At 38.8% G+C, this 25365-nt stretch overlaps 1 protein-coding gene across 2 annotated transcripts in view; it reads right to left on the reverse strand.

The window, feature by feature from the left end:
* The window catches only part of GRM1 (glutamate metabotropic receptor 1), a 364089-nt gene that overhangs the window by 284682 nt on the left and 54042 nt on the right, over positions 1 to 25365 (reverse strand). The window contains exons 1-2 of one of the 2 annotated variants that reach the window (XM_031667359.1): positions 22185 to 23011; positions 4894 to 5143 (exon numbers count right to left, since the gene is read on the reverse strand). In XM_031667359.1, the coding sequence (XP_031523219.1) occupies positions 4894 to 5123 (230 nt within the window). In that variant the 5' untranslated portion in view covers positions 5124 to 5143; positions 22185 to 23011. Of the gene's footprint in view, positions 1 to 4893; positions 5144 to 22184; positions 23012 to 25365 lie in introns of those variants that run through there. The other variant, XM_031667358.1, reaches the window with a different exon arrangement.

The raw sequence follows: 25365 nt of genomic DNA on the forward strand, positions 1-25365 counted from the left end.
AAAAGAGCCCGTGATTCCCAAAGATAATCCTAAGTCAAAAGAACAGTTGGAGGCATCACGCTACCTGGACTTCAAACTATACTACAAGGCTGGGCAGTCCTAAACAGCATGGTACTGGTGCTGCCAAAACAGATATAGACCAATGGAACAGAACAGTCCTCTTCTGTGAAATAATACCACACATCTGGGCTGTTTTCATCTGATCTTTACCTAACCTGAGAAACAAGAAATGTGAAAGGATTCCATTTAATAAATGGTGCTGGGAAATTACAATGTAAGTAGAAAGCTGAAACTGATCCTTTCCTTACCCTTATATTAGTACTAATTCAAGATGGATTTAGAGACTTAAATGTGACCTAATACCATAAAACCCTAGAGGAAAACCTAGGTAGTAACGTAGTCTAGGAGAGTAGGTGTAAGGTAAAGACTCATGTCTAAAACACCGTGCTAAATCGCAGCAGCCAAAATTGACAAATGGGATCTCATTAAACTAAAGAGCTTCTGCACAGCAAAAGAAATCACCATCAGAGGAACAGGCAACCCACAGAATGGGAGAAAATTTTTTGCAATCTACTCATCTGACAAAGGGCTAATATCTGTGAACTCAAAGAACTCCAAACAAATTTACAAGAAAAGTCAACCCATCAAAAGTGCAAAGGATATGAACAGACATTTCTCAAAAAGAAGACATTCATACAGCTAACACACATGAACAAATGCTCATCATCACTACCACTCAGAGAAAATGCAACTACAAACTACTAAATGAGATACCATCTCACAATTCCTGAAGTAGGAATGGCTACATCATTCAAAAAGACAGGAAACAACAGGTGCTGGAGAGGATGTGGAGAAATAGGAACACTTTTACACTGTTGGTGGGATTGCAAACTGTCCAACGGTTGTGGAAACAGTATGGCTTATTCCTCAAGGATCTAGAACTAGATGTGTACTATACATGACCCAGCCATCCCACATTGGCAAATACTCAAAGGATTATAAATCATGCTGCTATAAAGGCACATGCACACGCATGTTTATTGGGCGCACCATTCACAACAGCAAAGACTTGAATCAACTCAAAACCACCGTGACAGACTGGAGTTTAAGAAAAATGGCACATATACACCATGGAATACTATTATGCAGCCATGCGTTATTTGAGCCAGTCCTTTGTAGGGACATGGACAGCTGGAAACAATTGCCCAGCAAACTATCACAAGAACAGGAAACCAAACACCCGCGAGGTTCTCACTCATAGGTGGGAACTGGAACAATGAGATCACTTGGACTGGAAGGGAACACTCTGCACCGCCTATCATGGGGAGGGTGTGGGAGGGGTGAGATTGTGACAAGAGTAGACCATGTAAAATGACTAGCTGGATGGGTGCTGACGAAGTTGATGGTGCAGCACAAAGCAACATGACACAAGTACACATATGTAAATAAACTTGTACGCTTATGCATGATGTACCCTAGAACTTAAAGTATAATAATAATAATAATAAATAAATAAATAAATTTTTTTTAAAAAAGAGAAAGAAATAAGGGATCATTTTAAGGCATTAGGCATGTAAGGTAATGAGTGACATTACTTGACTTAATTTTTTAGACGATCACTTTGCCTTATATGTTGAAACTAGATGGCCAAGAGGTCCAATTTTGAGGTTATCACAATAAGCCAAGTGAAACATGATGGTGGCTTGGACCAGGATGATAGCCGAGGAAGTGGTGACAAGTTGTCCACATCTGAATATGTTTTGATGGTACTGCCAACAAGAGTTCCAGACACATTGCATGTGAAGTGTGAGAGAAAACAACAGACATGGAGACAAGGGCACATAAGTCTTCATTTAAAAAGTTCTAATTTTTTTTAACCAAATCTCTCCTGCTGCTGTCTACACCATGATTTACTATCTTCATCTGTATGAAAAGAAGTTCATGACACCTACACAATGCCCTCTTGTGACTCTGGCAGTAGCCAGAATCATACCATGTGTTATGAAAGAAACCAAACAATGGCTTCTGATCTCAAAAAAGTTCAACATTTGGTACATAAAAATCCCTTGGAAAGGGAGGGAGATATATTTGACAGCATTACTAATATAGCTAGAAGTTGCAGCTTGAGGTTAAACTGTAGCCATTCTGGACACGTCTGCTGAAATGAGGGAACCAAGCCCACCACATGTCCATTGACATGAGTGACAGAGCACCATTTAGGATAGAATCCATCCCCAATGAAAAGAGAGAATCAGCCACCTGAAGGGAAGACTAACTCTAAGGATGGCATCGTCTCACTACTTGGCTCTGTCCCCAGCTCAGCTCCTTATAAACTCATATCTGGATATCAGGGAAGGGAGAGAAAATTGTGAACAAAAAAAATTTTAAAGGCTGCTTTCATCAAAATTCTCTAAGAGCGGGATTAAAAGCCAACACCATTTTGAGAGCCACTCATGGAAAGTAGCCCAGAAGAGCAGAGACACTTTCCTTCACTTGGCAAAGAGTATGGTATAGCTTTGTCATCTCAAGGATTCCATACATCAGTGACCATAACTATTAGCACAGGAAGCAGTGTCCTCAGAAGCTCAGGTGTTCATTGCAACAATAGCTCCCTCGGATATGTCAGTGGAATCCAGCAGAAGTGGGGCATTTAAGAGGAATAAAAGAGGTAGACATCACATGTAGCTGACCTCTTCACAGACAAGCACATAAACAAACACATGTGACTCTCAGAAATACTTGTATGAGTTCACCTGCATTATTAGGAGATAAAAAACAAAGAGCTAGAAAGACTTAAGTTGCCATTATCATTCCTGCCCAGCTCATAATGGTGACAGAATATATTTTTCACACTCCAATTACACATAGCACAATTTTGTGTAATTATGTTTCATAATTAGGTAGTCTATATGCCCTGAAATTCACAAGTTTGCCACATCTGTTCAATATCTCCAGAACCCAGGTAGATAGCCATTTTTGAGGATATTATAAAAAGAATAAATTCTGCAAAACAGACTATTGCTGTTTTGTAAATTATAAATATGAGAATTTTTTAAAAACAAGCAATCTTCCTAAAAGCAGTCATATTACAGAAGCAATGGAAAGGCCTGAATGTCTGTACATCCTTTGTCCTGGTGCATTTATTAAGAATATTACTCCATGAAACACTTCAAAAATACTGTTTACCTTCTTTTCACTCCTAAAAGAAATAACATTTCTTATTTAAATACTCCTTAGAAGACCAGCTTTCTTATGAACATTTTATTGGCTTCCAAAAACTGCACCATGTTGAAGAAGCCAAGTTGACTCTGTGTGCCAGTGTGCCAATTTTGCCCACGTTTAATAATTATCTTAATCATGAATTACAATTTGACCTCGGCTCCACACCTCCTCATGCTTGGAGAATATCTCTTTGTTTCTTTATTCATTTAGTTGTATTTCTATCCTACTTTCCTTATTTTTTTTTTTTTTGAGATGGAGTCTCGCTCTGTCGCCCAGGCTGGAGTGCAGTAGTGCGATCTCTGCTCACTGCAAGCTTCGCCTCCTGGGTTCACGCCATTCTCCTGCCTCAGCCTTCCGAGTAGCTGGGACTACAGGTGCCTGCCACCATGACTGGCTAATTTTTTTTGTATTTTAATAGAGACGAGGTTTCACCGTGTTAGCCAGGATGGTCTCGATCTCCTGACCTCGTGATCCACCTGTCTCGGCCTCCCTCTATCCTACTTTCTTTTAAAAAGTCCCTGAAGTGTCTTATACCTCTAATTCCAGGTGATGGCAAAGTTAGTCTTACTAGAATTGCAATCATTATTATAAACACAAGGACAGAAGGGAAAGGTCCAGTGAGCATGTCCACACCAGCACTACCCAACTTCCAAGAGCAGAAGATCAGCGTTTGAGGCTCTTTAATGGGTGTAATATGATTATAGTGTACCCAGAAGAAGAGATGGGAAGAGACAAAGAGATTTGGAAGATAAGTGTGATAGGGTTGAAGATCAGTAAAGATCAGGTAAACTCAGTAGGTTCCTGGGGAAAATTGAGCAGTTTCTTTATGCAATATTAGAAGCTGGCAAATTAAACAAGATATCTGTTAGGTCAAAAGCCCTGTGAAAAATCCAGTGATGATTACCATCTATTGCCAAACAAGTACACACGATTTAGAAAGAGAACAGAAATTTTGGGACCCACCACCAGCAATTCCAGAAATTACATGCAGAAAGCATCAAAATTAGCTAACTCATAAATGGGACAAGATATATTATAAACTTCCACAGTTCTGTTGCATATCTTCACTTGTCTTTAGCCAACTCTGTAAATTTCAAATCTTAATACATATTTTCCATTTTCACTGCTGTTCTTTATCCACTGATATCTCAATAAGATGCTCATGTTTAGGAGGTAGGAAGACATAAGCATCAGCTTGGGTGTGGAGAAAGCAAGTGAAACGAATAATTCTCCGGATCAAGACATATTCTGCCAAAAAGCTTTCCATCTTTTTTTTTCTGAAAAAGTCTCAATATCTTGTTATATGCTGCTCTGCTCTTGTTTTTCTTTCTTTCCTTTTTTTTTTCTTTTTTTTCTTTTTTTTTTTTTTTTGAACAAAAAAGGCTACAATGCAGTGGCACCAATCATAGCTCACAGTAACCTCAAACTCCTGGGCTTAACCAATCCTCCCTCCTGAGCCTTGTTCTTCTGTTGTCTAGCTGGAAGATGCCAGTATTCACATTATCAGTGAGATCCAGAACTAATGTTCAGCTCAGCACTGCACGTCACTCCCACTTTGGAGTTAGCAAGTCTAGTTTTGTGAAAGTAAGCATATGTGTTTCAAAGTGTGTGTGTGTGTGTGTGTGTGTGTGTGTGTGTGTGTGAGAGAGAGAGAGAGAGAGAGAGACTTACCTTCCAATGAGTGAGAACTCGCCCACGACACCAAGGCGCCGCATGGCGCTCAGGAGTCCTCGCACTGTCATGCCTTCGCAGAAGCAGACCACCACTCTGGCCTTGGGAAGCCTCTCTCGGAGTTTGCGCAAGAGTCGATCAAAGCTCTTCTCCCCAGCATTGCTGTAGATTTTGTCAGAATGGGCGATGCAGAGGCCTTCCTGGGCAGCCAACTCTTTGAAAGCGTCCATTCCGCTCTCCCCGTAATTCCCTGTCCGGAAACAATCAGCAGATGTTCAAGACAACTGTGGCAACAACACTACTTACAAAATGGAATAACAACTTGTTAGTCACAGGAATGGCAAATAATTTGTAAATATAACTGAGACTGAAGGAAGATCTGGATGGATTAAAGAGAGTAATGAAATGTAACCAGACTATCAACTCTGTGGAAATAATGAGAGACAAGCTGAGCTAGGGAACCTATAATGAGACATGTTTTATAAAATGAAGGATTGCTGCCCTATTTTCCAACCATTGTTAATAGTTCTTGTCCCAGATTTTAACCACGTAGGAAAGATCAGTGCATTGGACTAGAGAGGTCAAAGAAACACAAAGAGAAGGACTCTTCATTTGAGGACTTGCTTCAGCTGGCTGCCAGGTTAACAAGCAGCCACTCTTGGTGACATAAAGCCCTGCAACATTTCCACAAAGAATGAGTAAGCAAAATAAATGGAACACCTGGCCAGGCCAGAGATCGGCAGACCAGAAACAGCTATAGGGCCTCGTCAGAATCCACCATCCTCTGACAAAGTGATGGGATTATGAGAGGTTTGTGTCTTATATTATGATTTTTATTTTATAGCATTCTTATAATAAAATACACTTTTAAAAAACTGAAAACTCATAGAAACCAATGAGATAAATATCGCACTTTACAAGTTCCCTGTCTCTCTATTCCACTGATACTTTAGCTCCCATTTTATGAGCCTCTGTATCTCTATTCCTCTCCCGAAGTTTGGGGATTTTCATATGCATGTGGATGATAGATCTGATACCATGCCCTCATGGTTTCTCAAACTCTCCCCTTCCACTGATGTTTCCTGTAACCAACACAAGTCCAAGGTCACACTTTTGACCTTGTTATCACAGATGTTTCTAATTCCTCTGAATGTGGATGTAAAACATCCGTCTCTGCTACCTCATCTTATCATACAAACTCATATATTCTACTACCCCTACCACAGCACTTCTTCAACCTCATCAAAATTTCAAATCCATTAACCTTCCTATTTTTTCTTTCCATTCTCCCTCTCGTTTCCTTCTTAGCCCAGCTTAGATTTCATAGTCTACCTCTTAATTGCTTCTTGCAAATTCCTTAACTCGTTTGTGTTTTCCTGACATTAATGCTAGTTAAACCCAACCATCTGCCTATTCCATGTCTACACCTGAGCACCTAAACATGACTAAAAAAGACTCATGACCTTGCTGAATGGTTTTATTTAAAATTCATGAGCACACATACCAAAAGGGATATTCTATAGCACAAGGAAATTATACTACATCACCCCTGTAAGTAAACTTTCTTAAAGAACAAATTATTTCATTAATTATTAAATATTAAATATTTCATTAATTATTTCATCCATACTCTTCTCTCTTCAAATTTCCAAACCACCAAAACCATTCCCACTCCCCATTTCAACTTGGTCATCATTTCAAATTTCAATAAGAACATAGAAACAATCTATCAAAAACTACTTTTGCCTCCCACTACATCTATAAACATTTCTTCACTGGCATGTATATTATCTATCAACCTTTCTGTTGTAAATTTGAAGTGTGTCTACTCTAGGTTAGAGCCAACCCCTGCTCACGGACCCTAGATCCCATCACTTTTTGTCTGTTCAAGGAGTTTCTCCTACAATTGTTCTCTCTCTTGGATAATCAGTTTATCCCTCCTATCAGTGTCAATCAAAAAGAAAAATACCCCTGACCTCATTGTCCCTCTTGAGTTACTGATTCATTGCTCCTGTTTATAGCAACAATAGTTGCTTAGGTCAATGTATTTGCTTCTTCCATTCTTTCCTTTTTAGCATTTTTTTCTCTTTTTCTTAGTTGACATCTAATTGATATATAAAAACTGTACACGTTTAATGTATACCTCTTGATGAGTTTAGATATAGGCATACCCATCACCTCAGAATCTTCTCTTATCAAAATCTTCTCTTGTCAAGATCAGCAATAATCTCCCTGTTTCCATATCTTGTGATCTGTTGTCTTCATCTTCATCAACCACCCCGTTGCATTCAACAGTTGGCCATACCCTCCTGGAAACATTTTATTCTCTTTATTTCTGTGATACAACCTTCTCCTGTTTTCCTCACTTCACTGGTCACTCCTCAGTATGTTTGTTGGATTTTCTTTATCTGCTCCAATTGTCATACCAGGACTCAATCCTGAGAAATTTTGTCTTTTTCATCTATACTCTCATCTCATCATAAGTACTTCCACTCTGTCACATGCATTCAAATAATATTTGAATGCCACTGTTGAATCCCAAATATTGATCTTCAGACTGAACTGCCCCTGGGATCAAAAGATTGGTTTATTTAATTGCCTACCCAGTGGTATCCATTTACAGACACTTTAACATATCTGAAATAAAATTAGTTCCTTCTCCACCTTGCAAATCTACTTCTTCCAGACATCCATTAGTACATGATGCCATTACCCACCAAGTTGTACAATAACAAAATTTGAGAACTACTTTTATTTCTGTCTTTTTCTCACATTCCAGAACCATTCCTGTAGCCCTTATCTCTAGAGCATTCCTAATCCTTTCTCTTTCCTCTATTTCAGCCTCTACCATTGTAAACTGTGTCTTAGGTTAGGTTATTCAAAAACAGAGCCTAATATGAAGATTCTTATTCAAGTAATTTATTGAGGAAGAGAAGACAAAGCAAAGCAGGGAGGAACAGTAGGAGGCAGCTAAGCAGAAACATCATTTAAGCTAAAGAATAGCTTCAGATTTTGGCATGTTTTTGCAATGGCTGGTACCGGTTGTTCCTTTCCATATTCAGTGCTTCCTTCAGGGTCTCTTGTAAGGCAGGCCTAGTGGTGACAAAATCTCTAAGCATTTGCTTATCTGTAAAGGATTTTATTTCTCCTTCACTTATGAAACTTAGTTTGGCTGGATATGAAATTCTGGGTTTAAAATTCTTTTCTTTAAGAATGTTGAATATTGGCCCCCACTCTCTTCTGGCTTGTAGAGTTTCTGCCAAGAGATCTGCTGTTAGTCTGATGGGCTTCCCTTTGTGGGTAACTCGACCTTTCTCTCTGGCTGCCCTTAAGATTTTTTCCTTCATTTCAACTTTGGTGAATCTGGCAATTATGTGTCTTGGAGTTGCTCTTCTCGAGGAGTATCTTTGTGGCGTTCTCTGTATTTCCTGGATTTGAATGTTGGCCACGTATGTTCATTGCGGCACTATTCACAATAGCAAAGACTTGGAATCAACCCAAATGTCCATCAGTGACAGACTGGATTAAGAAAATGTGACACATATACACCATGGAATACTATGCAGCCATAAAAAAGGATGAGTTTGTGTCCTTTGTAGGGACATGGATGCAGCTGGAAACCATCATTCTTAGCAAACTATCACAAGAACAGAAAACCAAACACCGCATGTTCTCACTCATAGGTGGGAACTGAACAATGAGATCACTTGGACTCGGGAAGGGGGACATCACACACTGGGGCCTATTATGGGGAGGGGGGAGGGGGGAGGGATTGCATTGGGAGTTATACCTGATGTAAATGACGAGTAGTTGGGTGCTGACGAGTTGATGGGTGCAGCACAGCAACATGGCACAAGTATACATATGTAACAAACCTGCACGTTATGCACATGTACCCTAGAACTTAAAGTATAATAATAATAAAAAATAAAATAAAATAAAATAAAAAAGAAAAAAAAAAAAAAGAATAGCTTCAGGCTGACAACACAAAAAAGTGCTAGAGCACATTATACCAGAGAGTTAACCCCACCTCCAAGCAAGGGATCCCCTTGTCGGTCAATCATTGGCTAAGGTCCACAAGAAGGAAGACCAGGTACCACCTCCTAGGAAGCAGGCAACTGGGACTGATAGAAGCCTACTTTCTTGTTTATTTATTTATTTATTTATTTATTTTATTTTTCTCACTCTGTTGTTCAGTCTGATATGCAGTGGCACGATCTCAGCTCACTGCAACCTCTGCCCCCTGGGTTCAAGCAGTTCTCCTGTCTCAGCCTCCTGAGCAGCAGGGACTACAGGCATGTGCCCCCGTGCCTGGTTAATTTTTGTATTTTTAGTAGAGACAGGGTTTCACCACATTGGTCAGGCTGGTCTCGAACTCCTGACCTCAGGTGATCAACCTGCCTCAGCCTCTCAAAGTGCTGGGATTACAGGCATGAGCCACAGTGCCTGGCCGATAGAAGCCTACTTTCATGGTGGCTAGGAGACTGGCACACCCAGCAGGTAAAGGAAATCTGGGTGGGCCAAGTATAGTATCCTCTACACCAAGTAAATATCAGCTCTTACCTAGACAAGTGCTGTAGGCTTCTGATTGGCCTCCCTGCATCCATTCTTGTTCTCAGTGATTGATTTCACACCTAGCAACCAGAGTAATCTGTTAAGGTATAAATCTGATTTTGTTACTCCTTTACAGAAAGCTCCACTTGCATTCTAACATGCTTGGAATAAAATGGAAACTCCTTCCCCTGGACTACCAGGCTGTGCATGGGCTTCTCCATAAGGCTGGAAAAGGTGATGGAGGGAAAGTGGGAAGAGATGAGGTTGGAGAAATTGGAAGGTTCATCCCAGGAACCTTTTGTCCTTTTCTGTTGGAGGAATACCCCAAGCTCATGCATGCTATTTCCATCACCTGAAAAGATGCTCTTCTACTGGGTGAGCTTATCAGTAATATCATGAAAGAAATATCACCTCCTTTGAAAAGCCTTTCTTGATCAGTTAGCTTAAAGCAACCTCTAAGTAAATCCTGGTCATCCCCCATGCTTTTATCTCAATATAGTCATGTGTCACTATACCACAGGGATATGTTCTGAGAAATGTGTTGTTAGGTGGTATTGTAATTGTGCAAACATTATAGTGCGCTTCCACAAACATAGATGGCATAAGCTACTATACACCTATGGTATATCGAATAGCCTATTGCTCCCAGGCTACAAACCTGAACAGCATGATACTGTACTGAATACTGTAGGCAACTGCAACACAATGGTAAGTATTTGTGTATCTAAACATAGAGAAAGTACAGTAGAAGTACCATATTATAATCTATGGGACCACTATCATATATAGGTGGCCCATTGTTTCCCAAAACGTCATTATATGGTGCGTGACTGTACATATTGCTGATCTTTTTGTTTATTTTTCTTTTTTCTCTAGAATGTAATCTCCAGGAGAAAATATTCTTATGGCTTTTTCAATGATGTACTCATGATAGTTCTAGATGCTTAAATGCACAGCAAAGGTGCATTTGTTGTATCAGCCCAATAGAAAAATGGGCAAAAGTTACAAACAAAAGCAATTTAAACAAAATAAGTAAAAGTGGGTAACAGGCATATGAAACAAATCACTGAACCATATTTGTTATCAATAGAGTACCTTTAAAATGAAACATTCTTTTTTCACCTATTAGAATGCTAGAAGTTCAAAGATTAATAAGATTCAGTGTTGGCAAGGTATAAGTATATACACTGTTGGTGAAAGTAGTTCTAACTTTTGGTACACAATTTGGTAGTACTTTTCAAATTTTTTTAAGATAAATATCAGATAAATGCAGCAATTATTTAAGAAAATAATTGTAAAATTATGACAGTAGTCAGAAAAGACTTGGGACTTAAATGTCAACATCTGTAAAAGTTTCACGAGCATTGTAATTAAATCTAATGAGATGTTCTTGTATTTTTTAAAAGAAGCTTTCTTATTTCCTGTTTTATGAGATTAAATGATCAAATTAATGCATTTTTCTCTTAAGTCAACCACCTTCAGTGACCTAATTCAGCCCAGTGAAGCCCAAAAGAAGCATTAACACATTACAAAATCCTTAGCTCCAAAGACTGTGGAAACGTGTCACGACTCAAAAGACACGCATTGACTGATGACAAGGGAGAAAACCACACACAGCAGGCCAGCGAATGCCTTATTCATCTGCACAAGAGGGCACGAGGAAGGAAGTCAGATGCCACTTTCTCACAATAAATGCAGGTTCAGGAATCTGCAAGGTAAATAGGCATCACTAGCAGACTCTCTCAGCACAAGTCACTGTCAGCCTGTCAGAAGATTGTGTTATGAGTTTACTGCAGGGTGCCCACCCTTGAACTTCAATAAAAGATGATTTTGCTCCTTTTTGAAAACACATGCAGGTTAAACAAACAAGAATGCTCTTTGCATTCGATTAAGAACATCCTTGTGTTTTAAACCTAATAAAGACCCTTAGGCATATTCAGAAAAACAGATCAGCTTACAGACAAGGAAACTGAGGCACAGAGAGGTGAAATGTCTCACCAATGGGCACGAAGCTTATTGATATGAGAACTGGAACAGCTCTGTAGTGACTCTTAGGTTACTTCTTATTTCTCTTAGTAGCAAAAAGCAATTAAACATGTATTTTTCATAATCTAAAATGTCTGGATGAGTTAACTGGTTTCATGAAATGTTTGTCCCAATTTCTTTATTTATATGTTCTTGTTTGAACAACAATTCTTTTTGTTGTTGTTGTTGTTCAACTTTTAAGTTCAGGGCTACATGTGCAGGATAGGCAGGTTTGTTACGTAGGTAGACGCCTTCCTTGGTGGTTTACTGCACAGATCAACCCATCACCTTGGGATTAAGCCCAACATCCATTATCTGTTCTTCCAGATGCTCTCCCTCCCTGCACCGCTTCCCATGACAGGCCCTAGTGTGTGCTGTTCCCCAGCATATGTCCATATGTTCTCTTCTGTACAGCAATTCTTAACTATACATATTGATAGAGAGCTGAGTATTATGCATTAGACTATGTTAAAACTCCCCATTTTGCTCATGATACATAAAAGCCTTCAAACTTACATATAAATTTCCATGAGTGCAACACTAATGTAGAAAGAACTTGTCCTTTTGTCAATCTTTATGCTTTATTGCGGCACTATTCACAATAGCAAAGACTTGGAATCAACCCAAATGTCCATCAGTGACAGACTGGATTAAGAAAATGTGGCACATATACACCATAGAATACTATGCAGCCATAAAAAAGGATGAGTTTGTGTCCTTTGTAGGGACATGGATGCAACTGGAAACCATCATTCTCAGCAAACTATCGCAAGAACAGAAAACCAAACACCGCATGTTCTCACTCATAGGTGGGAACTGAACAATGAGATCACTTGGACTCGGGAAGGGGAACATCACACACCGGGGCCTATCACGGGGAGGGGGGAGGGGGAGGGATTGCATTGGGAGTTATACCTGATGTAAATGACGAGTTGATGGGTGCTGACGAGTTGATGGGTGCAGCACACCAACATGGCACAAGTATACGTATGTAACAAACTTGCACGTTATGCACATGTACCCTTGAACTTAAAGTATAATAATAAAAAAAAGGAAAATACAAAAAAAAATAAATAAATAAAATGAAAATTGTATTTGTACACATTATCTTATTTGATTCTCAAAACAACCTTGTTATACTCATCATATTGGTAACAGTGTTAGATGCAAAGAGCATACAAACTGAAAAGGAAACCACCTCCCATTGAGCTTAACATTCTATTACTTTCATTTACTAAAAACATAACTAATGACATGACAAGGACAACTACAAGTATCTAATAGAGGTGCTATGGGTTAAGAATCAGGAAAACTGTCTAAAGAAAGTATCACTTGTTCTGAGTCTTAAAATATAAGCAGATTCTCCATCAATGGAAAGAAACTAGGAGACATGTGCTCTTTGGCTATCTACCAGGTCATGAGCAAGCAATGTCAAGTCGAAGATAATACTCTCAACCACAAGCCTATCCTCTGCCTTCCCCCAGCCCCATTCTGCCACTCAGGCCTCTTTCTGCCTTTGCTGGTTTGAAGAATTTATCTAGATAATTCTCTGTGTCTAGTATCTGTGGCATTGAAAGAAAGTTGTGAATATATAAGAAGGTGACCTATAATAAAACACTTAAGAAATAAAAAGGCTATGTAATTGTAAACACTCAAGGCTGGTAGAGAGCTGCATATTTTCTTTGGATTAGCAAATATTTTATTGAACTCTTAACCTGAAAAATTACCTGTGCGCTGCCCTTTAAGAGTTGCCAAGAAATGTTAGACACTGACTCTCCCTTCAATTTGATGAAAATTTACTATGTATCTGGCACTGGGATAAACACCTAAGTATTTCATGTATTCATCATAATAACTCCATATAGAAGTTATAACCCCTCTTTTACAAGTGAGAATGTGGAAGCTCAAAGAAGTTAAGTAATTTGCCCAAAGGGACATGGTGGTGGATCTAGGATCTTAACTTGAAAGTTCTTGCTCATAACCACCATTTTGTACTGCTTCCTCCATGGACTTACAGTATAGGTGTGAAGGCATGACACAAGCACACAAAATACAGCAGCGGTACTGAGACATATATGCTACATGAAAAATAAAAAATACTGTCATCCTAGATTTTAGGATGGGAGAGCAGAGATAATCAGAGAACACCTCTTCACAAAAACGAGAAGGAAAATGAGCTTAATGCCAAGCAAGGCATTGGCATTCAGGGTGAATGGGAGTGAATGTGAATCTATAGGAGGTATTTTTAGAGTCAGTAAGTAGAGAGGACCCACTGGAGCAGAAGTGAACTTTCACGATTTACAGAATGACACTCTGTCTAAAGATCTTTATTCAGGCCTCTGGCATACCCTTACAAGATTGCAACATGGTAATGTGCTATATGTTGCTGCATTGTAGAAGATTTGATAACAGACTTTATCACTGTTTAGATCCTGCCTAAAACCTAGAGAGTACGAGAGAAAGGGAAGAGCAGTGTCTGACAAAGTCCATAACATATACAATTTAATATGCTGAAAAATCTTCATTTTATCTTAGTTGTGTGACAACAGTATTTACAGAGTGTAGGTTATACCAGATATGCTCTAAAACCAACTTCTAAACAGAATTGATGGGATATTTATGAAGGAGAACACATGGAGCTTACAAAGAAACCGTATTATTTGAATAATCATGAAAGCACTTTAAAATAATAGAAGTGGACATTATTGTTTATATCAGGTAAAGTTAAGATAGGCACTGAAAATGGGGGTAAAATGGGAGAGAGAAAATAATGGCAACAACTCTGAGTTCTCTAAACTATGTATGATTTTGAAAAGTCAGTTTATCCAACTGGAAAAACAGAAATTTATTCATAAAAATTGATTTATAGTAACTTGGTGGCTAAGTTTCATTGAGCCATGAAATAGATTGTGTTGCATTTCATAATCACCTCTATGAACTGCCATCATGGCAAAAAAAGTAGGCACTGAAAACTAGGCTTTATGTTGATTTTTTTCCACTCCTAAAATATTGAGGCTATATTCAAGAAACAATCTGAGCTCCATTTGGTGGCTCAAGTAACATTTCAGACATCATGTAGCACTTAGTTCAAATCCTGTTATTGCATCTTCAAATACTTTCTTGGTCAAACAACTTAATTCAACATTGCTCGTTCTTGCATATTTACACATCAGTTACACCAGGGGAAACATTCTTATAGAGAAAATATGTAGATATTTGTTTGTACACTTTCACTAAAAAAGAAATGGTTTCACTTTGGAGAATCCACCATCTTATACTCTAGACACTCTCAATTCCTGGGTTATTCCACATAGTCTCTCTCATTCTCCTGTGATGATGAATTCATTCCTGGTCTGGTCTCTTGGGTCACAGATAATTCCCTGTCATTTGCCTGTCAACCAACTACTTTGCCTCCTAGGACATCTTGGACAAACAAGAGAATGTCCCATTTAAAAAATATTTCTGGGAAAGTCTTTATTTCTCCTTCATATTTGAAGTATAATTTCACTGGGATGAATGGATAGAGAAAATGTAGTGTCTGTGTGTGTGTGTGTGTGTGTGTGTGTGTGTGTGTGTGTGTGTGTGTGTTTATACAGGAATATTATTCAGCACACATACACAGGAATATTATTCAGCCATTAAAAAGTGAAACCTGTCATTTGCAACAACATGGATTGAACTGGAGGACATTATGTTAACTGAAATTAGCCAGGAATGCAAAAACAAGTATTGCATATTCTCACTCATTTGTGGGAGCTAAAAGTTAAATCTCATGGAGATAGAGTAGAAGGATGGTGACAAGAAGTTGGGAGTGGTAGTAGGGAGAGAAGATACAGAGGGTTTGGTTAACGAACACAAAAATACAGTTAGATAAAATGAATATCTACTATTTAGTAGCACCATAGGGTGACTGTAGTTAACAAAACATATTGTATATTTCAAAATAACTAGAAGAGTAAAACTGGAATCTTCCTAACAAAGAAATGATCAATGGTTGAAGTGATGAACATCCGAAATACTCAGATTTGAACATTGCACATTGTACGACTGTGTCAAAATATCACATGTACCCCATAAATATGAGCAACTATTATGAATCCAAAAATAAAAATAAAAAATTTTAAAAACAAGTATTAAAAGGTAAAACAAAAATAATAATTTTTGTGAATAAAATTGATTTCACAGCACCTTCTGGAAAACTATTATAATACTCAACATCTATAACTATTAGGAAATTCTTCTTTGTTACCTGAATTTCTTATGATAAAATCTGAATTTGTTTGTTTCCTCTTTATTCTCAGTGCAGACAGATGTCAGCTGGTTTAAATTCTTTTTTAGGGAGAGGGGAGGTGGTCCTTCTTGAAATCATAATTCAGATTTCTCTTCTCCCAGCAGAGAAACAACCCCTATTACTTTAACTTTTCCTGGTAGCCTTTGAATTTGTTTGGTTCTGCTCTGCCACTTAGCACCTAGAAAATGTTATGGGTTCCCTGCCTCCATCCAAACATCTGCTGAGTCCTCTAACACAATCAGCACGATGGGTTTGGTCAGTCAGAGGTGAGTGAATCATCACCTGTCCTGGTGTTCCCAGGTGGTGGCATGTAAGGAAATTTATATTCAAGGTCAGTGAAGGAACTGCCTCACACAGGGCAATCAAAGAGAACAAGAGAGTCTTACAAGCAATTTTCCAGCCTCACCTCTTTTCCCACTTTGGCAAGCACAAGTATAGCACCCCCAAGTAGAAGAAGGAGATTTACTACTAATTGGGTGTTTTCTTTAGGTAACAGGATAGAAACCAAGTAATCTTTGTCCTCTTGTTTCACTGTGTTCTCAGCATCGTGTTCCCATCGTGCCTTACAGCTAAATGATTGAGAGGATGAGACTTGAAGGCAAATCAATCTGGTTTGAATCCTGCATCCTCAATAAAGAGCTGGATAACCCTAAAGTATTTTCTTCTCTAACTTTTGGTCCATTTTGTGTAAATCGAAGGTCATAATGCACATCTGAAAAACTCATCATGGTGTATAAGAATGCTTGTGGTTTTTGCACATTGATTTTGTATCCTGAGACCTTGCTGAAGTTGCTTATCAGCTTAAGGAGATTTTGGGCTGAGACGATGGGGTTTTCTAAATATACAATCATGTCATCTGTAAACAGGGACAATTTGACTTCTTCTTTTCCTAACTGAATACCCTTTCTTTCTTTCTCTTGCCTGATTGCCCTAGCCAGAACTTCCAACACTATGTTGAATAAGAGTGGTGAGAGAAAGCATCCCTGTCTTGTGCCAGTTTTCAAAACGAATGATTCCAGTTTTTGACCTTTCAGTATGATATTGGCTATGGGTTTGTCATAAATAGCTCTTATTATTTTGAGATACGTTCCATCAATACTGAATTTATTGAGAGTTTTTAACATGAAGGGCTGTTGAATTTTGTCAAAAGCCTTTTCTGCATCTATTGAGATAATCATGTGGTTTTTGTCTTTGGTTCTGTTTATATGCTGGATTACGTTTATTGATTTGCATATGTTGAACCAGCCTTGTATCCCAGGGATGAAGCCCACTTGATCATGGTGGATAAGCTTTTTGATGTGCTGCTGGATTTGGTTTGCCAGTATTTTATTGAGGATTTTTGCATCAATGTTCATCAGGGATATTGGTCTAAAACTCTCTTTTTTTGTTGTATCTCTGTCAGGCTTTGGTATCAGGATGATGTTGGCCTCGTAAAATGAGTTAGGGAAGACTCCCTCTTTTTCTATTGATTGGAATAGTTTCAGAAGGAATGGTACCAACTCCTCCTTTTACCTCTGGTAGAATTTGGCTGTGAATCCGTCTGGTCCTGGACTGTTTTTGGTTGGTAGGCTATTAATTATTGCCTCAATTTCAGAGCCTGCTATTGGTCTATTCAGGGATTCAACTTCTTCCGGGTTTAGTCTTGGGAGAGTGTAAGTGTCCAGGAAATTATCCATTTCTTCTAGATTTTCTAGTTTATTTGCGTAGAAATGTTTATAGAGTATTCTCTGATGGTAGTTTGTATTTCTGTGGGGTCGGTGGTGATATCCCCTTTATCATTTTTTATTGTGTCTATTTGATTCTTCTCTCTTTTCTTCTTTATTAGTCTTGCTAGTGGTCTATCAATTTTCTTGATCTTTTCAAAAAACCAGCTCCTGGATTCATTGATTTTTTGGAGGGTTTTTTGTGTCTCTATCTCCTTCAGTTCTGCTCTGATCTTAGTTATTTCTTGCCTTCTGCTAGCTTTTGAATGTGTTTGCTCTTGCTTCTCTAGTTCTTTTAATTGTGCCATTAGGGTGTCAATTTTAGATCTTTCCTGCTTTCTGTTGTAGGCATTTAGTGCTATGAATTTCCCTCTACACACTGCTTTAAATGTGTCCCAGAGATTCTGGTATGTTGTATCTTTGTTCTCACTGGTTTCAAAGACCATCTTTATTTCTGCCTTCATTTCGTTATGTACCCAGTAGTCATTCAGGAGCAGGTTGCAGAAAGAGAGCCAAATCATGAATGAACTCCCATTCACAATAGCTTCAAAGAGAATACAATACCTAGGAATCCAACTTACAAGGGATGTAAAGGACCTCTTCAAGGAGAACTACAAACCACTGCTCAGTGAAATAAAAGAGGACACAAACAAATGGAAGAACATACCATGCTCATGGATAGGAAGAATCAATATTGTGAAAATGGCCATACTGCCCAAGGTAATTTATAGATTCAATGCCATCCCCATTAAGCTACCAATGACTTTCTTCACAGAATTGGAAAAAAACTGCTTTAAAGTTCATATGGAACCAAAAAAGATCCCGCATTGCCAAGACAATCCTAAGCCAAAAGAACAAAGCTGGAGGCATCACGTTACCAGACTTGAAACTATACTACAAGGCTACAGTAACCAAAACATCATGGTACTGGTACCAAAACAGAGATATAGACCAATAGAACAGAACAGAGCCCTCAGAAATAATACTATACATCTACAGCCATCTGATCTTTGATAAACCTGACAAAAATAAGAAATGGGGAAAGAATTCCCTATTTAATAAATGGTGCTGGGAAAATTGGCTAGCCATAAGTAGAAAGCTGAAACTGGGTCCTTTCCTTACTCCTTATACGAAAATTAATTCAAGATGGATTAGAGACTTAAATGTTAGACCTAAAACCATAAAAACCCTAGAAAAAAACCTGGTAATGCCATTCAGGACATAGGCATGGGCAAGGATTTCATGTCTAAAACACCAAAAGCAACGGCAACAAAAGCCAAAATTGACAAATGGGATCTAATTAAACTAAAGAGCTTCTGCACAGCAAAAGAAACTACCATCAGAGTGAACAGGCAACCTACAGAATGGGAGAAAATTTTTGCAATCTACTCATCTGACAAAGGACTGATATCCAGAATCTCTAAAGAACTCAATCAAATTTACAAGAAAAAAACAAACAATCCCATCAAAAAGTGGGCAAAGGATATGAATAGACACTCTCAAAAGAGGACATTCATACAGCCAACAGACACATGAAAAAATGCTCATCATCACTGGCCATCAGAGAAATGCAAATCAAAACCACAATAAGATACCATCTCACCCCAGTTAGAATGGCAATCATTAAAAAATCAGGAAACAAGAGGTGCTGGAGAGGATGTGGAGAAATAGGAACACTTTTACACTGTTGGTGGGACTGTAAACTAGTTCAAACATTATGGAAAACAGTGTAGTTATTCCTCAAGGATCTAGAACTAGAAATACCATTTGACCCAGCCATCCCATTACTGAGGATATACCCAAAGGATTATAAGTCATGCTGCTATAAAGACCCATGCACACGTATGTTTATTGCAGCACTATTCACAATAGCAAAGACTTGGAATCAACCCAAATGTCCATCAGTGACAGACTGGATTAAGAAAATGTTGCACATATACACCATAGAATACTATGCAGCCATAAAAAAGGATGAGTTTGTGTCCTTTGTAGGGACATGGATGCAGCTGGAAACCATCATTCTCAGCAAACTATTGCAAGAACAGAAAACCAAATACCAAATGTTCTCACTCATAGGTGGGAACTGAACAATGAGATCACTTGGACACGGGAAGGGGAGCATCACACACTGGATCCTATTGTGGGGAGGGGGTAGGGGGAGGGATAGCATTAGGAGATATACCTAATGTAAATGACGAGTTAATGGGTGCAGCACACCAACATGGCAATGCATACATATGTAACAAACCTGCACGTTGTGCACATGTACCCTAGAACTTAAAGTATAATAATAAAAAAGAAAACTCATCATGATTATCAAATTATATGTGATAATGACTTTAAATTTCCCAGAACAAAGAAAAGTGCAGGGAATATTCTCCATGTCTTTCTACAGCTATAGAATCTAAAAGTGGACATAAGGCTTTAGCACTGACCCAATAGCTTTAGCTTCATGCCCATGTTCCTATTTATAAAACCCAACCTCGTGATGGTTTCTTTACTGCAGTGCTTCACTGTCCACTCACGGTCACCTTGTGTCCACGTTGTCCCTATAGTTTTTCTGCCACACTTGCACAAAGAAAGTCCTTCTCTTTTTTTATTTTGGGGCTTCTAGTGTTTAGGTTTAAAAAATGCATTGCAAGTCTACATTTATCTATGTCCAGCTTCTGTCATTGAGTCTTCTTTAAGTTACAAACACTCATGCCTCATTGTATCCATTTTAGAGCTTCATACAATGACCCACTTCGTTGATTCTCTAACTTCAGTTAGCTATTTATGAAATGGAGAAAGAAGTTAAGAGAAGGCAAAATCTAAGTGGTATAAAAGTACAAAAGGAGATCATCATTCTTGGGAAAAGAAACCCAACATTTCCCACTGTGGTTTCCACATGCAAGAAACAGGTTCACAGAAGCAATTCTATCTCACCTGTCTGCTATCCTTACTATCCTTACCTATGTGGTACTGGTATATAATCAAAAGCAGGTAGGTTGTATATAGCAACAACAAGTTCAGAAAACGTACCTCCAAATTACACGCGCGCACACACACACACACACACAAAACTTTATATGTGTTTGTTAATGATAATAACCAGTGTTGGCAAGAGTTTCTGTTAATGGTGTAATAAATTTTTCTCATCCTTTTGGTAAAAATTGGTAATATTAATATCAATGCTATGAAGTATGTTAAATTATGTTCATATCCTTTGACTCGGAAATTATTTCATTATCCACCAAGTTTCCATCATAAAAATTATCACAGCACATGTTGGAAATAATAACAAAAACAGAAAGCAATTTGTGTCTAACAATAGGAAGTTGGTATGTATTTATAAAAATAATACATGCAACCATTTTCAAGGATGATATAAAACTGTATTTAATATCAGGGAAAATATATATGTCATATTTTTAAGTGTCAACATGGTTTAAAATAAAATATAAATATAAATCCAATTTTTTAAAAAATATATCAATACCTTTACATATATAGAGAAGAACAAACATAAAAATGTTAACAATAGTTTTATTTAGATGACAGAATTATATGTAATTGTGTTTTCATATTTTTAATATTTTTGGTTTCTAAGTTATCTATAATAATCAGGTATTAGTTTGTTAATATAAACAAGTTTGAAATAAAAACACATAGAGATGAAAACTGAATGCCATGCCAAGCACAGCTATTATAGGGTATTTGGGAAATTTTTCCAGAAGGGAATTGAACCACTTATAATGCCTACATAACAATTTTTCTTCCTGAAGGAAATAAGAAATCCTAATGTTGTACTGACTGCCCTTAAATAAAGTTGGTTATAGGCTATGTGCCACTTTCTGTGATAGCTACATTCTTAGATTAAAAGACCATGTGTAATACATACACATTTCTTGATAGAAATCCTGAAATCTGATGTGAGAGTCCTAATTTACTAAAAAAGCAATTTGTCTTTTTTTTTTTCTTTCTTTCTTTTTTAAGTTAAAGACTCAATGATACTGAGCTTGGGAGATATAGATTTATTGATCTACTGAGCCTCTGCCTTAAGAAAAAATATACAGGACTCAGGACACCCTCTCTGTTTGATGTAAATTTCCTACAAGGGCTAGGCTGCAGGCCTAGTCACTTCTTCTCCAACACAAGGAAGCACTTCAGCTTGAGGACAAGATGGCTGTCTCATAGAGGACTTCCCTTTAGGCAAAGGGTTAGAAGCAGAGAGAATAATTATTTTTAATAAGAAATAATGCTGAATAAAACCTGTTTCACCAGCTTCTGTGTCTTGGTATTCTGAATATTCTATCTCACTAAAGTTAAAAGAAATTAAAGTATGACTTTGTCCAGGGAGGATAAGAAACACAAATGCCTTGTGATTCTAAAACGGTGGTATAATGTGAACACTAGCATTTATGGAGACCTTACGTCTTAATTATTATCTTTCATCTTTACCACAACTTCGTCACCTTATTTACCGTAATTCTCTCCATTTGCAGAGGAAACTGAGGACTAGAGAACTTAAGTAACTTGTCCAAATACTGTTAGAGCTGGGATTTGAATTCAGATGTGTTTGACTCTAAAGCCTATCTCTCTTAATTACTTACCTATAACATGTTCTCCGTTTCAGACTCTGGTAGTTTTCTATACATTATCTATTTCCCTGTTCTTCTTTAACAAAAAAAAATACCCACTTTTGTTTGGAGTGACTGGACATAGCCGAAAACACCTACCTGCCCAAATGCCCTTGTAGCCAGAGAAGCAAAGTGACCCAGTTCCAGGCAATGAGATTTAAGCTGAAGTTGTCAAGTGAAGCTTCTGGGAAATTTTTGAAAAAGTCAGATGGCAGATGGTCTGCTTCTTAAGCCTTTTGTCTCTTCTTTTTTTAGCCAGTAAATGGACTTGAGCCTGGAGGTGTAGCAGCCATGCGGTAACAATGAAGGGTCAAATACGAAAACTGTATTACTCTGTTTTCTGTTGCTTATAACATAATACCAGAAACTAGGTAGGTTATAGAGAAAAGGAACTTATTTCTTAAAGTATGGAGTCTGAGAAGTCCAAGGTCTATGGTGAGCATCTTGTGAGAGTCTCCTTACTGGTGGACACTCACTCCAGTGTCCCAAAGTTGGCACAGGGCATCATATGGTAAGGAATTTGCATGTCCTCATGTGCTAAAATGCTGGCTCAGGCTTAATCTATTCATGAAGGCAGAACCTCTTAATCCAATCACCTCTTAAAGGCTCTACTTCTCAATACTGCCACATTGGGGATTAAGTTTCAACATAGTTTCAGAGGGGATGTTCATATAATAACATTCCACCATGGTCCCCAAAACTCATGTCCTTCGCAAATACCTTCATTCCAGTCCCATCAACCCAAAGTCTTAATTCATTCCAAAACCAACTCAGAAGTCCAAAGTCTAGAATTTCATCTGGGAACATGCGAAATCAAAGCAGGTTATCTAGTTTCAAAATACAATGGTAGGTCGGGTGCAGTGGCTCACACCTGTAATTCCAGCACTTTGGGAGGCTGAGGCGGGCAGATCACGAGGTCAGGAGATCGACACCTTCTTGGCTAACACGGTGAAACTCCGTCTCCACTGAAAATACAAAATTATTTAACCGGGCGTAGTGGCAGGTGCCCGTAGCCCCAGCTACTCGGGAGGTTGAGGCAGAAGAATGGCGTGAATCTGGGAGGCGGAGTTTGCAGTGAGCAGAGATCACGCCCCTGCACTACAGCCTGGGTGACAGAATGAGACAAAATGTACATGTTGAAGTTTTAAACCCTAATGTAGCTGTATTTAGAGATTGGGCCTAAAAGGAGGTAATTAAGGTTAAATAATGTCATAAGGGTGGGGCCCTGATCCAATAAGATTAGAAGCCTTCTAAGAAGAGACACCAAAGTGCTCACACTCTTTATGTGCAGAAACCAAGTATGTGAGAACCTGTGAGGGCACAGCAAGTGGTACCCATCTGCAAGCCAGAAAGAGAGCTCTCACCAGACACCAGATTTGCTAAGAAACTTGATCTTGGACTCCCCAGGCTCCATAACAGTGAGAAAATAAATTTCTATGGTTTAAGCCTCCTAGTCTGTAATAATTTTGTTATGGTAGCCCAAGTAGGCTAATACAATATGAAATTTCACAATAAAATTTTCAGAATGAGAGCCAGGAGTCTTGATTGCCTCTAACTAGTTATGACCTTGAGTTGGGTATCATTCTGTCTTCTTTATTCATGTACAAAATACAGGGTTTGTACTAGGAAATCTCTAAGATTTCTTATAGCATAAGCATTTGGTGATTCTAGAGCAATATGAATCAGCACTCTTTCATAATCTGTAGCCTCACGTCAAAACATTTTTCATATTCTCAGTATTCAAAGTAAGCACCTGCTTAGCAGATATTTTTCAACAGCTTTTTTCTTTCCCAATCTGATTTCTTTTACAAATGTATTACTGTAGGGGAGGACAAAGCATTTGTTGTGCAACCACTTAAAATTTATCTTGCCTGCAGATTCATTTTTGCCAATATTCATTTTTAGGTATGCAGTCACTGAAAAACAGGGAACAAGGTACTGCCCCGCAGAAACAGCCAACGTGTGATAAAACAAGGCCACTTCCAGAACGAGCTCATTAGGTGAACCTGAACTAACAGAAAGACATACCGCCCAGCATCATTGGACTGACATTCGTCAGGATCCAGCTGTTCTGTTATCCCTCCAAGTAGCTGCTTGTAGCCACCTTATGCTCAGTGGAATCAATTAAACCCTATTACTAAGCTCTCAGTCTCCTCCTATTTAACCCCATGTTTTATATATATTTTACATCATCAGTAGAAAATAACATTTAGCTAAGTCAAAATAGATTTTACCCAGGGTCAAAAGGAAATTAGGGTATGGAGGAAAAGTTTCCTTTAATTCAAAGAACATGAGGACCTCTTGCAGTCAAGATAGTGCATTTAAAAGTCCTTGGAGAACCCATTGCCTTGAAGGTAAAGACCCAGTCCTGGAGGATTCATTATCTGCTGACTAAAGAGCCCTTGGGCCCTGAATAATCAGTAGTGCTAGCAAGGTAGTGCACATCATGGGCCTTGGGTGAGACTGAGATGTGCTGGCTTCGGGTGTGACCCAGCACATTCAGAGACGTGGTAGCTATGGTGGGAGACTCCTTTCCTTGAGAAAAGCAGAGAAAAGTGAAGGGGACATTGTGTTGCAGCCTAAGTATCAGCGTGGCCACAGTAGGTTAGAGTACCAAGCAGGCTTGCAGGGTCACCGATTCTAGGCCTTGGTTCTTGGGTGGCATTTCTCAACATTCCCTGCGTGAGAAGAGAGCCCACTGCTCTGAAAGGGTGAGTCTCAGGCCTGACAGCATTCACCACAAATTGACTGAAGAGCTGTGTGGCTTGAGTGAACATAGGCCTGTGGTGGTGGTCCATGGGGAGAAACTCCTCTGCTTGTGGAAAGGGAAGGTAGGGTGGGAAAGACTTTGTCTTGTGGCTTGGGTGCCAGCGCAGTTGGAGTAGACTACAGAACAAGGTAAATTCCTAAGGTTTCTGACTCCAGGTCCTGCCTCCTAGATGGCATCTCTGCACCCACCCAGTCCTAGGGGAACTCATCAACCTGAAGGGAAGGACACAAGCCTGACTTGCTTTGTGATCTACTGATGGTGAGCCCAGCAAACATAGGCAGTAGCCAAGTAGTAGTTAGAGTGGGTCTTGTGTGAGTTCCACACTACTGTGCTGGCTTCAGGTCTGACCCAGCACAGTTGCAGTGGTGGTGGCCACAGGAATGCTTGTGTCACCTCTCCCACAGCTCCAGGCAGCTCAGCACAGAAAGAGAGACTCTATTTGTTTGGGAGAAAGCAAGGGAAGATAAAAAGAGTTTCTTACCGGTAACCAGAGAATTCTTCCAGATTTTA

Source organism: Papio anubis, chromosome 6, assembly GCF_008728515.1.
Source record: "Papio anubis isolate 15944 chromosome 6, Panubis1.0, whole genome shotgun sequence".
NCBI classification, from domain to species: domain Eukaryota; kingdom Metazoa; phylum Chordata; class Mammalia; order Primates; family Cercopithecidae; genus Papio; species Papio anubis.